This window comes from Leucoraja erinacea, chromosome 15, assembly GCF_028641065.1.
Source record: "Leucoraja erinacea ecotype New England chromosome 15, Leri_hhj_1, whole genome shotgun sequence".
Classification (NCBI taxonomy): domain Eukaryota; kingdom Metazoa; phylum Chordata; class Chondrichthyes; order Rajiformes; family Rajidae; genus Leucoraja; species Leucoraja erinaceus.
The window spans coordinates 17,626,994-17,642,116 of NC_073391.1; the positions used below are offsets into that span (position 1 = coordinate 17,626,994).

At 41.8% G+C, this 15,123-nt stretch overlaps 1 protein-coding gene across 1 annotated transcript in view; it reads right to left on the bottom strand.

Annotated features, from left to right (window-relative positions):
- Positions 1-3,810: 3,810 nt before the first annotated feature.
- Positions 3,811-15,123, bottom strand: part of bub3 (BUB3 mitotic checkpoint protein) — a 38,454-nt gene continuing 27,141 nt past the window's right edge. The window contains exons 5-7 of the mRNA XM_055646768.1: positions 10,425-10,583; positions 8,087-8,264; positions 3,811-4,654 (exon numbers count right to left, since the gene is read on the bottom strand). Coding sequence (XP_055502743.1) covers positions 4,434-4,654; positions 8,087-8,264; positions 10,425-10,583 — 558 coding nt within the window. The 3' untranslated portion in view covers positions 3,811-4,433. The remainder of the gene's footprint in view (positions 4,655-8,086; positions 8,265-10,424; positions 10,584-15,123) is intronic.

A 15,123-nucleotide genomic window follows, 5' to 3' on the forward strand; every position in this document is an offset into this window, starting at 1 on the left:
TTTCTGGAGCGCTGCTATGGGTGTTGTGAGCCAAATGGATTGGTTTCCAGAGGGCTAGTATGCACATTGTGGGCCAAATGGATTCTTGGGCTGGCAGCTCAGTCACTCAGGCCTGGTGGGCTGGCAGCTCAGAAACTGCCAAAAATTCTGCCCAAAACAGGTGAGAGACACTGTGAGAGAGAAGGGGGAGAGGGTGGAGAATCAATTTTAGACATTTTTCATCTTTTTCTGCAGATCACAGCAATGAAGGAGGAAAGTCTATCCTGGCCTGGATCTCACAGGGAGCAAATGAAGGGAGAGAGAAGAATACGGGGATGAGGTTTAAAGCTTGCGGGAGGAATATTTACTGATGGGCTGAAGGGACTCCTGGGCTAGTACAGGCCTGATGGGCCGAAGGGGCTCTTTATTATTTTTTTTTTTGTGAAATCTCGGTGAAAGGCACTTTTTTCTGGACTTTTCCTGGCCTGACACGGGGCTTTTAGGCCAAAATGCTCCTCTTGGGCCAATACGGGTATTTTGGGCAAAAGGGACTGGTTTCACGGCTAATAGGGGCCTTGTGGGTCGAAATTAGTGGTTTCAGGCAGGCCAAACAACTCATTTCATTTCCAATTGCATTGAAGTTTCCAGCACAGGGCAGGGCGAATAGCTCATTGCATTTTCATTTCACTTCCATTGCCATTGCACTTTAAAGCACAGGGCAGGCTCAAGCCAAACAGCTCATTGCATTTTCATTACATTTCTATTGTCATTGCAGTTTCAAGCACAGGGCAGGCTCAAGCCAAACAGCTCATTGCATTTTCATTACATTTCTATTGCCATTGCAGTTTCAGCACAGGGCAGGCCAAACAACATTTCATTTTCATTAAGGGCTAACAAATCATTTATTCAAGTACTTTGCATACTCAGTGTTCTGTAGTTTCCCAGCTCAGAGTCGTGACCTCTCCCTCACCATCTTGCACAGAGCCATGCCCACACTTCCGGGTTTTATAGTCCTTCCCACCTCCCATCGGAAGGGGTGTGGCCTTCATGGCGGTGATTGACAGGATAGAGAATCTCAAAACACTAATAAGTCTTTTATTTTTCAATGATGGGAAAAATCCTCGGGGCCTGTGCAGCGGTGGAGGATACCGAGTAAGATGCCAAAAAATCCTAACCATATGTGGCAGCGTTTTATTCTAATATCAAAGCACAGTGCAAACAGGAAGTGGTCAAGATGAGCCTTTTAATTATATAGATGTTACCAGGTGTCCAGAACCGCAGGCTCATTTTCTGTTGCCAAGTATTTCTATTACAGTAGGCCTGTGAAAGCTATTTACTTTAATGGGTAACCGTTTTCACCTTGTTCCAAGTTGCTTAATAGAACAATTTTCTCACAGATTTATTGGATCAGAATAGTTTTGCAACATACACTTTTGGTGTAATTGAAAAACAGACCTTAGGGCACATATGCACAGATGTATAGAATGTTTAAGTTACAAGCAAAATTATTTTCATGCAATAAATAATTAAATAAACATACGATCTGGAATTCACTGTGTTAAGAGTGGATGACTTCCAAAAGAAATTGGTGACCATGCAAAGGATAAACATTGCAAGAACTGAGAAATGGGGTAAATGGGGTAAAATGCATTGATCTTTCAAAAAGCTAATGAAAGCTCAATGACGCAAAGAGCTGACTCTTGTACTTGAATAAGATAATTTTTCTATCTAGACACATTGCAATTTAGCTCTGCTTCCTAACTCAGATAAGAACAATGGGTTATAATTGGGTCATTGTAGATATTACAAAGCAGTGGATGTTGGAAATAGCAAAAAATTGTTTGGATTATCAGTGAAGGCAAAACTATAATCTTCAAATGATTCTTCACTACTACAATTCGCGTCAGAATTTTGTGCAAGATTACTTGTCAGAAACAGAATCTTTCAAATATTATGTCACTGAATGCATAATGTAGCTGGTGTTTTGAAACTGATAAAATGCTGTAGGCCTACTATTATTAGTGAAGGCACACGAGTCACACCTATCCATTGGCGTTTAGATCAAGAAAATACAAGACAAAATGCTTAACTGCAATCTAACAGTAGAGCTGAAGAAAGAGCCTGCTCCTTACCTTAGCGACGGGAGTGAAATAGAAAGACACTTTGCAAACTCAGGACATCTCAAGAGGCTTTACACTCAGCACAGCACCATTGAATTGATGTTGAGGCAATTAACAATACACACACAAAAATCCCACAATCAGCAGAGATAACAGTCTTTTTTTCTCATCCCAACTAACTCCTTATGCTGTGCAACTAGTCATTGTCATGATTGCACCTATTGTAGATTTAAGAACATAATAATGGAGTATGCCAGTCCATCAAGCCTGCCCCACGCCACTGGAAGGATTTTAGTACTGCTTTTGCATACTCATGGTAGGCTGATTCAGAAGATTAAGATGTATGGGATCCACAGTGACTTGGTCATACGGAGTCCGAATTGACTAACTCATACAAGACAGAGGGTTATGGAGAAAGGGTGGTATTGTGGCTGAAAGTCCACAGGGATCTATGCTGGGACCTCTGTAATGTATCAAAACGGCATGGACAAATGTAGATAAATGTCTGAAGAAAGTTCCTGACGATCAAAACCTTTTTCCAAGAGTTAAAATAAAATGTCAAAGACTAGCTTTAAGGTGAGGAGCAAAGTTTATAGATGTGCTTTGGGTGCCTGGAATCTGCCAACTGTGGTGGTTAGTAGAGGCAGAAATGGTAATGGGATTCAAGAGCCTTTTAGTTGGGCACATGGATATGCAGGGAATGTAGGTATATGGATAATGTGCAGTTTAGTTTAACTTGGGATCATGTTCGGCAGGGAAATAGGAGACGTAAATGGTGGCCGATTGGGAAAGGGGGAGATGCAGCGAGACCTGGGTGTCATGGTACACCAGTCATTGAAGGTAGGCATGCAGGTGCAGCAGGCAGTAAAGAAAGCGAATGGTATGTTAGCTTTCATTGCAAAAGGATTTGAGTATAGGAGCAGAGAGGTTCTACTGCAGTTATACAGGGTCTTGGTGAGACCACACCTGGAGTATTGCGTACAGTTTTTGGTCTCCAAATCTGAGGAAGGACATTATTGCCATAGAGGGAGTGCAGAGACGGTTCACCAGACTGATTCCTGGGATGTCAGGACTGTCTTATGAAGAAAGACTGGATAGACTTGGTTTATACTCTCTAGAATTTAGAAGATTGAGAGGGGATCTTATAGAAACTTACAAAATTCTTAAGGGGTGGACAGGCTAGATGCAGGAAGATTGTTCCCGATGTTGGGGAAGTCCAGGACAAGGGGTCACAGCTTAAGGATAAAGGGGAAATCCTTTAAAACCGAGATGAGAAGAACTTTTTTCACGCAGAGAGTGGTGAATCTCTGGAACTCTCTGCCACAGAGGGTAGTTGAGGCCACTTCATTGGCTATATTTAAGAGGGAGTTAGATGTGGCCCTTGTGGCTAAGGGGATCAGGGGGTATGGAGAGAAGGCAGGTACGGGATACTGAGTTGGATGATCAGCCATGATCATATTGAATGGCGGTGCAGGCTCGAAGGGCCGAATGGCCCTACTCCTGCACCTAATTTCTATGTTTCTATGTAAAGGCCTGTGTTCATCAAGATCATGGCTGATCTTCCACTTCAGGGACATTTTGTAAGATTACAAACCCCGATTCCCCCAATGGTTTTGTTTTATATATACACACATATCCTCATCTATGTCAGCTGATATCATGTAAAAATCAGCACTTAACAGCAAGTAATACAGTTCTCTCCCCAAGTTAGTTATATTTTATATAAATGCCTTTATTGAATTTTAAACAAAGTTGAAAAGTGAACTTTAACAGAATTGTAAACTTACATCAGTTACATAAACACTTTTATTTACAGACAATGGTTATAAACTGCAGATTATGGTAGATAAAAGATTGTCATCTTTTCAACCCTTTCCCACAAAAATTCAGATTGAAATTCTGGTGAACTTTTAGCTAGACCAAAAATCCACATATCTGAGCAGTTAAAATATTCCATACATTTTTAATTGCTCTTTATGACAATGATCACTGCTGAAAGGTTGCAGATCTCAATGTAGAAATCTTCCATAATTGAACAATGTTACACTGTAAAATGTAACATATAATGTAAAAGAGCAAATGTTTGTTGATTCATGCAGTATTGCACAAAAAAGACACATTTGACATGCTGTCTGAGAAAACAAGTGGGCACATTTTTATCAATATGACGTCTATCATCCAAAGGATATTGAAAGCTTGGGAGAACAAGATAAAATCAATACTAGCTCTGCTAGCAACTGTTATCTACTCAACATCAGTTTCATTCGTGAAATTAGAAAAATTAATAAATGTTTGAACAAATGGTCGAAAGATAATAGCCAGCTGAGGAGAAACTCACTTGGGCTTTGTTTCCGCATCTGTCACTTGCCGAATATAGATACTGTCTTCAGGGTGTTCTATTTCACCTTTTTCATACATGTATGATGATGCTATTGCAATAGCAGAGCCGTCGTTACTGAAGGCAAGTGATGCAATACTGGTTGGGTAACGGTGGAACTGACACAATCTTTTCTTATTGAAAGGATCCCAGATATTCACAAATCCATCAGAGCCACCTATATTTAAAAAAAATAATACTGGAATTTACTACTACATTCTTTGCCCTTAAAATACCGCTTTAAATATCGTCTTAATTTGAGTCACCATGAAGCAACATTTTTCAATACATTTAAACGGACTATATATTATTAAAAAAATGAACTCCAGCTATCCATCATTTAAAATGTAGTCTTATCTTAAATCAATTCAGTTATCTATTATATATTAAAACTGTGTGTGTGTGTGTGTGTGTGTGTGTGTGTGTGTGTGTGTGTGTGTGTGTGTGTGTGTGTGTGTGTGTGTGTGTGTGTGTGTGTGTGTGTGTGTGTGTGTGTGAGAGAGAGAGATTTGGCCATTGATTCCCTGCTACGCCAGCACTCCGTCATTTTTCCCATGTGTCGCTAGCTCATTCACTTTTACATTCAATTTTACACTCCTCAAAACATTTTTTCTTTTTATGTACCCATTTTTTTAATAAAATCCTCCCCCCCCCCCCCCCCCCCCCCCCCCCCCCCCCCCCCCCCACTCACTCATTTTGTCGCCTCCTGCTGGCCAGTGACCTTAACGGCTGCTGCCAATGGCCTCTCCTCCAAAAACGCCGCCATTTTCCCTGCCGCTGGTGCCCGGCCCTGTCACGCTGACTCAAGCCAAACTTCGCATCTTCAACCGCTGCTTTTCCAGCAGCGGGGGAACAGCCAGCGCGACAGAACCGACGTCTCACAAGTGCCGAGGATGCAAGGCCTCACACTCTCTAACCAGCTGGAGTGGGGGCCAAACCCGGGCTTTGGGATGGGGCCGTGACCGGGGCCAAAAAGAGCTGGCCCACGCCCGCCAGCAGTCTCTCTGTCTGCCCTCTCTGTCTCTCTCTGCCCCTCTCTCTGCCCCTCACCCCCCCCCCCCAGAAAACAAACTTTCATGGTCAGGTCAACACCTCTGCAACTGGGAATTGGAAATGGTGCCAAACCAGTGACTCTGTATACCAGGGGTCTCCAAACGATGCCTCTGTCTTCTCTCTGTCTCTCCCCCCTCTCTCTCTCCCCATCGGCCGGCCCTCTGCTGCATTTGATCGTTCGCTCCGCTCGCACCAGCATGGTCGCCCACTCAATAGACACCGCAAATCAGAAACCTCCGCTCCAAAAGGCAGGACTCAGTGCCTCTCTCTATGTGCCTCCGTGTCCCCACGCCCGCCCGCTCCAACCCTCCCCATTGTTCAAATTGCACTGAAATAACCAAAGATCCCATAGCTGCTAAGCAGCTATAGTATCTTTGGAGACAACAGGCGTTCCCAGCCCGCGGCTCGACTCATGCACGCCCGCCCGCTCCAACCCCCCCCCCCTCAACTTTCTCCCCCATCCCCCTCTCTCCCCTCCCCTCTCCCCTCCCCTCCTCCCCTCCCCCCCCCTCCCTCTCCCCCTCTCCCCCTATCTCCCCCACTCCCCCTTCCCCTCTCGCACCACTCCCCGCTACCCCTCACCCCATCCTCTCTCCCCCTCCCCTCTCCCCACCTCTAACATCCCCTCCCTTCTTGCCATGTTGGTGGCAAGAACAAGGCAGATATGTGAATGGTGTCAGATTAGGAAAAGGGGAGGTGCAACGAGACCTGGATGTCCTTGTACATCAATCACTGAAAGTAAGCATGCAGGTACAGCAGACAGTGAAGAAAGCAAATGGCATGCTGGCCTTCATAGCGAGAAGATTTAAGTGTAGGAACAAGGATGTCCTACTGCAGTTGTACAGGGCCCTGGTGAGACCACACCAGGATTATTGTGTGCATTTTAGTCTCCTTGCTTTTGAGAGAGTGCAGCATAGGTTCACCAGGTTAATTCCCAGGATGGCAGGTCTGACATGTGATGAAAGAATGGGTTGATTGGGTTTGTATTCACTGGAATTTAGAAGGATGAGAGTGGGTCTTATAGAAACATATAAATTTAAGGGATTGGACAGTCTAGATGCCGGAAAAATGTTCCCCATGTTGTGAGAGTCCAGAACCAGGGGGTCACAGTTTAAGAATAAAGGGTAGGTCATTTAGGACTGAGATTAAGAAAAACGTTTTCATCCAGAGAGTTGTAAATCTGTGGAATTCTCTGCCATAGAAGGAAGTGGAGGCTAATTCACTGGACGTTTTCAAGAGAGTTAGATTTAGCTCTTAGGGCTAAAGGAATCAAGGGATATGGGGGAAAAGCAGGCACAGATTTTAGATGATCAGCCATGATCATATTGAGTGATTGTGCGGGCTCAAAAGGCCGAATGGCCTACTCCTGCACCTATTTTCTATGTTTTAAATCAATTTGTTTACCATTGATTACTAAATTGTGCCAAAAAAAAGGCAGCATTACTGGTTTGATTTAATGTAAGATTTTGCTCTGGCATTATTAAAGGTGATTTAGTGCGTGGATCTATATTGAATCATTAACCATTATAAATAACTGAAAAATTAAAAACTGCCATTTTCTGGTTACATTACTGAAGTCAGTTAAGAAAATAAATAATTCAAAAGTTTTTAAACATGCCTAATGTCCTTGAAGCACAAACAGCTTCATTGCACATTTCTATTCCTTGCTCACTCTGAAACTTTATTTTTCTTTCTTTCCCAGTTCTGAAGGCTCTTCAAATTGAAATATGAATTGTTTTTCTTCACACAGCTGCTGCCTGGCCTGCTGAATGTCTCCAGCACTTACTGATTTTATTTCAGATTTCCAGCACCCTGCATTTTCATTTTTTATTCTCTGGCTTCCGAAAACAAAACTCAAATCTCTAACTTATCTTATTTCCAGGCTTCCAGAGATTGAGGAACTTTCAAAATACACTATCACAGCTGTTTCAGGCAGCTCAAATACCCATTTAAGATTGGCTGTGTTTTCTGGCGCAGCAAGATAGCGGCTCTCAATTGTGCAAACGTGCTGCCAATGGTTAGATTGTTTACATTTTACATCTTGGAGTTAAAATGTTTCTAAATAACTTTAAACAGGCATAATTTCCAAAACATTATAAAATACAAGTCTGGGTTATTGTAATTAATAACAAAATGGAACACATGTGGTGATTTGACATGTCAGATATCCTTTGGACAACAAATACAAAAAACTGGTAACCATTCTGTCACTTGAAACTGTTAGCTGTTATTTGAAGAAAGCAAAGCAAACATATGGTGGTAAGTAAACATGCAAGTTACAACTTTTCCAGTTTACAAGTTAAATCAATTCTGCCATGAATCCTTTTAACAAAAAGAGAAACTAGCGGGGGAGTCACGGAAAAAGAAGAATCAGACCCGGACAAATAAAAGCCTGCATATAAAATACTCATGTATTGAGATTTTACTGGTATATAGTTAACTGCATGCTTTTTTTTTAACCAAGCCCAATCAATCAAAAACTCAAGTTTTGGGGCCAAAATAATAGAACACATTTTATCAACATTCATTAATACAGCAATATTTATATATATCTTACCTGTAGCAAATGTATTGTGGATACTGTGGAATGAAATGGCATTGACGGGATAGATTTGTTCAAGGTTGTTCTCTTTCAATCGATGACATTTAAAAGCATATTTTTTCTTCTGTACTTCTGGGTTAGGATCAAGGTACTCCACTGCAACTCTTCCTTCAATTGAACTAAGAACATAGCCCTAATAAGGAGAAAATAAAAGAAAATTCATAAATTACACATTACAATATATGAATTTAAAACTCATTAATCAAAAGCTGATTCTCCCAATGCCTTACAATTTCAAGAAAAAGCAAGAGATGTTATTCATACTGTAATTTGCCTGTAACTGTACTTACCTTACTCTGAAAAAAGAAATATTGGAAAAACCAGGGAATAGACTATACCCAGAAAGTGCAAGTAAGTAGAGAAGCACTGCTGCATTTTGAGCATGAATCTTTGTTCACTTTCACGCACACATCTGTTAAGTACCTCTCCTCCTACTATTTGGTGCCCTATACCACATTTAAAAAGGTATATTGGATCATGGAATCATCTACAACATTGATTTAGGTAGACCTAGAATTCCACTCTGCTGCTTAGTCATGAAACAATGCATATATTTATACAAATATATAAATCTCAAATTCTAACATTTAAAACCGTAAAACTGCGCCATCACTTGGTAGTTTTTCTGATTTAACCATCACGATAGCTTTCCTTCTAATACAAATTGTGGGAACAAAGTCGCATAGGGATGTCACCAGATTGTCAATTGGCAACATTTAGCTTAGTAGCATTTAAATTTAAAACTATTTAAAAATGATCCTATGTGTTCCACCCAAATACATGCTGATTAAACATTATTTAAGAACAAATTAAGACTTGCTATGATATCTTTTTTTGAAAAAAAGAGAAGCTGATGGTGTCAAAACTGGAGCAGCAGGTAGTGACCAATCACCTCAATAAATTCCAAGCAATAGAACTAGAAATATTACCACTCTGAAAATTAATAACATGAAATGGAAGGTGATCTATTAATGGAGATCACAAATACATTGGAATTCATTTGGAAGAATCTATTGAAAAATAATTAAGAGTAACAGTTGATCTTTTATAAGATGCAGGAGGATGATGAGATAGCTATAGGAAAAGTAAATTACATCTTTAGTGTAGGTAGTAAAATGCTAGACTGCACAAAACGTATTTTGCATATGAAAATTATTTCTAGCGCTGGTTCCTCTCTGGGATTGTTTACTTTGACTGAAAGGAGACTTGATGAGATATTTAACTTAAGTATACAAAATAATGAGAAACTTGAAGGCAAATAATGAGGATCTATTTTAGTCAGCAAAAGCATCTGTAACTGAGGGACACCGATCAAAATTGATTTGTAGTACAGGAGTTGAGAGAAAAAATGTCACTTAAGAGATGGAAATCTGGAAGTCACTCACTTGACTGATTGGAATCAGAGATCATCCCATTTAAAATGTAACCGAAAGAGCACCTGAGCTGGTGTAACCTACAGATTAATCAACTGAGGGCCAACAAGAGTGAAAAACTCATCTTAAACTGGCAAAGATAGAGATGAATGGCTTCCTCTTGTGCTATTTTCTGCATGGTAAGATCCCATGGTTAAAGAACCAGTTAAGGATGCATTAATTAGCAGAGCGACACAGATAAAGAAAATGAGTCTCTTGGAGCTTGCTTGATTTATTTAGCATAGTTTGCTTGGGCTAGGTTCTAGCCAGGTAATAGCACATTGAGGGAATCTGGAGTAGCTTAGGTAGTTATACAAGTTGCTGGGTACACTGATTTTAAATGGCTCAAAGGGCAGCACAGCACAGTGGTCGAGCTGCGGCCTACAGTGCCAGACATCCGGGTTACGTCCCGGCAGGTTTGTATGTTCTCCATGTGACTGTAGGTTTTCTCCGGGTGCTCTGGTTTCTTCCCATACTCCAAAGCCATTCAGGTTTTTAGGTTAAATGTGTAGGAAGGAACTGCAGATGCTGGTTTAAACCAAAGATAGACACCCATTCCTTCTCTCCAAAGATGCTGCCTGAGCCGCTGAGTTGCTCTAGCTTTTTGCACGTCTCAGGTTTAGTAGGTTAACTGGCTTTGATAAAATTGTAAATAGTCCAGTGTTTAGGATAGCTAGTGTATGTGGTGGTCGCCAGTCAGCACGGACTAGGTGGGCAGAAAGGCCTGTTTCTGCACTGAATCTCTAAAGTCTCGAAAGTCAAGTTTCTCATTCTTTAAGAATGTTTCAGATGTTAAGTATTCAGAGTACATTCGACTATAATATTACAGACCAATTAAGTTAAACTCAAACAAGTATAGATGGCACTGTTATGAATATTACCTGTTTATTTGGAAATGCTTTAATGCAGCGGGTCTGATACTTCAGACTAGATTCTCTCCTCTGCTGAACATAGCCCATGTTCCTCAAGTCCCACACCAGTACACGACGGCTAGCTGTTCCAACAATTAGACGATCGCCAGACACAGAAAGTGTGTACACCTAAAATACAGGGGATGGGGAAGAGGCAAAGAAGCTCAATAATCATCCTTTCAAATTACTATGTGCAACAAACATCAATTATGCTTTCACATTTTATGCTGGGTAAATACAAGCACCCACCACACAAACTACTAAAATCAGCCTATGGGGAAGTTTAGAAACAAGTTGTAGATTAATGCCCCAAGGCCAAGGAGTTTGGATACAAGCTTATTCAGCATTAAGATATTGAAGGCCGAGCTGCAATTAATGAATAGCATCCTGATAGAGATGTTCTTATTGCCAAGGTGATCCTTATGTAGTATATTTTCCATTACTGGTTGCATTTTATGACCTCAAGTGGGAGCAGGTTCACAACGCAAGGGAGTCACTTTAATGATAATATTTATAGTGCAATTTCCTGGAGATTAGACAATAAACAATAGGTGCAGGAGTAGGCCATTCAGCCCTTCAAGCCAGCACTGCCATTCAATGTGATCATGGCTGATCATCCACAATCAGTACCCCGTTCCTGCCTTCTCCCCATATCCCCTGACTCCGCTATCGTTAAGAGCCCTATCTAGCTCTCTTGAAAGTATCCAGAGAACCTTCCACAAATATGGAGAGCAAAACTGCACACAATACTCCAGGTTTGGTCTCACTAGGGTCCAGTACAACTGGAGAAGGACCTCTTTGCTCCTATACTCAACTCCTCTTGCTACGAAGGCCAACATACCATTTGCTTTCTTCACTGCCTGTTTCCTTACTTTCATTGGCTGATGAACAAAGACCTCCAGATCCCATTGTACTTCCCCCTTTTCCCCAACTTGACACCATTTAGATAATAATCTACATTCCTGTTTTTGCAGAACTGTTAATATTGCAGAACTGTTTTCCTTAATGACCCTTAACTTTACATTTCTCCTGGAAGATTGCATAGTTGATAGGACAGTTGCATTTTGGGCCTCATGACAAGCCGTTAGCTTGACAAGCCAGATGATCTGCTCCTATCCAGAAATGTTATACATCTGTAGTCAGACACAAGATCCTGCAATTTAAAGGGATATCTGCCATCAGATTGCAGAAAAAACACACAAGGTAGTATATCGGTTCTCCAGAGGGAACCATAGCACTTTCTCAGCAAATACAGTGCCCTCCATAATGTTTGGGACAAAGACCCATCATTTTTTTTATTTGCCTCAGCACTCCACAATTTGAGATTTGTAATAGAAAAAAAAAAATCACATATGGTTAAAGTGCATATTGTCAGATTTTATTAAAGGGTATTTTTATACATTTTGGTTTCTCCATGTAGAAATTATAGCTGTGGTCCCCCCATTTCAGGGCACCATGTTTGGGACACATGGCTTCACAAGTATTTGTAATTGCTCAGGCGTGTTTAATTGCCTCCTGAATGCAGGTATAACAGAGCTCTCAGCACCTCGTCTTTCCATCACCTTTGGAAACTTTTATTGCTGTTTATCACCATGAGGAACAAAGTTGTGCCAATGAAAGTCAAGGAAGCCATTATGAGACTGAGAACCAAGAATAAAACTGTTAAGATACATCAGCCAAACCTTAGGCTAATAAAAATCATCTGTTTGGATCATCATTAATAAAGAGAGCACTGGTGAGCTTACTAATCGCAAAGGGACTGGCAGGTCAAGGAAGACCTCCACAGCTGATGACAGAAGAATCTCTCTATAATGAAGAAAAATCCCCAAACACCTGTCTGACAGATCAGAAACACACTTCAGGAGTCAGGTGTGGATTTGTCACTGACCACCGTCCGCAGAAGACTTCATGAACAGAAATACAGAGGCTACACGGCAAGATGCAAACCACTGGTTAGCCGCAAAAATAGGATGGCCCTGTTACAGTTTGCCAAGAAGTACTTAAAAGAGCAAACACAGTTCTGGAAAAAGGTCTTGTGGACAGATGAGACGAAGATTAACTTATATCAGAGTGATGGAGAGAAGGAACTGCCCAAGATCCAAAGCATACCACCTCATCTGTGAAACAGTGGTGGGGATGTTATGGCCTGGGCATATCTGGCTGCTGAAGGTACTGGCTCACTTATTTCATTGATGATACAATTGCTGATGGTAGTAGCATAATGAATTCTGAAGTGTATAGACATCTTATCTGCTCAGGTTCAAACAAATGCCTCAAAACACATTGGCCAGCAGTTCATTCTACAGCAAGACAATGATCCAAAACATACTGCTAAAGCCACAAAGGAGTTTTTCAAAGCTAAAATATGGTCAATTCTTGAGTGGCCAAGTCAATCACCCGATCTGAACCCAATGCTTAATTGGGTTCAGATCGGGTGATTGACTTGGCCACTCAAGAATTGGCGGGAGGAGGAGGAGATGGAACCGCTGTCGCCGTCGCTGCTGTGCGGGGCCTGTCATTCGCTACAACCCTCCGTCACACCACACCTAGCATCTTTCCCACGCATTACAGCCGTCGCTGACACAAAACGTCACGTTCTTTTTCTCCAGAGATGCTGTCTGACCCGCTGAGTCACTCCAGTTTTTTGGGGTTTATCTTTGGTATAAACCAGTATCTCCGTGCCAAGCTGGGCAAAATGACTCGGTGTTTAGGTTGCCCGGCGGCACTTTGGGTGGTCAGTGGCACCCAGGCAACCGTTAATTTTGAGCCCTGCACTGGTGATGCCCATGAATCGCAGACTTCAAGCAGTTATTGCAGGCAAAGGATTTGCAACAAAATACTAAACATGACTACTTTCAATTACATGACATTGCTGTGTCCCAAACATTATGGTGCCCTGAAATGGGGGGGAACTATGTATAAACACTGCTGTAATTTCTACATGGTAGAACCAAAATATGTAAAAATACCCTTTAATAAAATCTGACAATGTACACTTTAACCACATGTAATTTTTTTTCTACTACAAATCCCAAATTGTGGAGTAAAGAGGCAAATAAATAAATGATGGGTCTGTCCCAAACATTACGGAGGGCACTGTATTTGCTGAGAAAGTGCGATGGTTGCTCAAAGGACTAATCAAAATCTGCTTAAGACCACCTTAATTTTATATTTGCTAGAAACTACACCAATGCAAGAATTCTCAGAGCACACTTAGTTGGACCAGAATACTGCTCTTCAGCTTGCATTAATAAATCCAGTCACTAGGCCTAGTTAAGGAATAATACCAACATTTAAAAGACCGAAACTGCATAATTCACTCAGTTAGGATGAAGAACTAATGTCTTTAAGATATATTCACACATATATTAGTAGTTAGAAAATTAATTTTCCTGAATTCAAGCTGATAATTTAAACTGTTGATACAAATCGCAAATAATGCACATGCTTCTTTGAAATACTGGTTGTCAGGTATTTTCCGCATTGCAAGTTTGATATTCCCAACTCCTATGCACTCATCAATCAAATGATAGAGCTGATGGGTCATGCAGATTCTGCCAGTCTACTCTGTGCACACATTCATCAGGAATAGTATTACTCAATCAGATAAAAAACCTGATGTCATAATGAATCCCAGTGAACCAATAAACAGTTTCATCGACAATGCCTGTCTGTTCCACTCCATTCTGTCACAGATTCATCACTGGCTCTTGGAACTTAACACGCTATAAATCATACCTTCATTCACCACAACCCATTTTCGCTAAACAAAGATCTTACTAAAATAAAAAAAATTAGGTTAAGAGTAATGGAATAGTTTCATGGCCAGTTATTAGATATTGCAATAAATCATGATGTAGCAATAGGGTGCTTCAAGCAGGAGCTTAACTTCTCAACATGTTATCTATATGTACTTTTAAAATTGTGTGTGTGCGTGTGCGGCATATTGCCTTTGAAACGTATCTCCTCGAAAACCAGACGCAAAATCGCAGTAGGGGATTCATAAGTAAAACTTATGATTTCATAAATCCACTCTAAAAATTCGGTCGATCATTTTCCCAGATTTTGAATAAAGTTGTTCACAAAACTCACTTTTTCAAAAATAATCGCCACTTGCCAGCTGCTGACGTCACAATGCACACATGCCCACCAATCCAGGCCCACCTGCCTCCTGGCCCCGTCCCCCCCGCCGCTGTGGATTAATGCAGTTGCTGTCAACTCGCATGCGCAGTTTTCCACGAGGTACGTTCGCCCATCCACCCCCTAGTTCTTCAGAAGGCACAGAAAGATTGAGAAAGGTTCTCCAGATCCGGAGGTCACAGCCACTGTCTCGCTCACAGCCACTCCCTTACGGCGGCGCTCACAGCCGAAGGCCACCGGCTTGCTTCCGAATCCTCTTGGTCTCCCCCAACCGCGGGGCACGCAATGAGAAGTTGGCCCTGGCGGCCATTACTCCCTCTGTGGAAACCTGCAATTCCTCCGTTGATCGCAGGGACACGGGGAATCGTCACGCGAGAGCTGCCGAGGCTCCCCACGCCACCCGAGGTCGAGAGCTGCCGAGGCTCGCTGCCCTTTCAGTCCGCCCCGTCCAAGTTTGTCCGTCCTGTCCCTCCTCCCCCACATCATCCTCCTCCCCCACACCCCCCTCATCTCCCACCCCTTCCCCCCT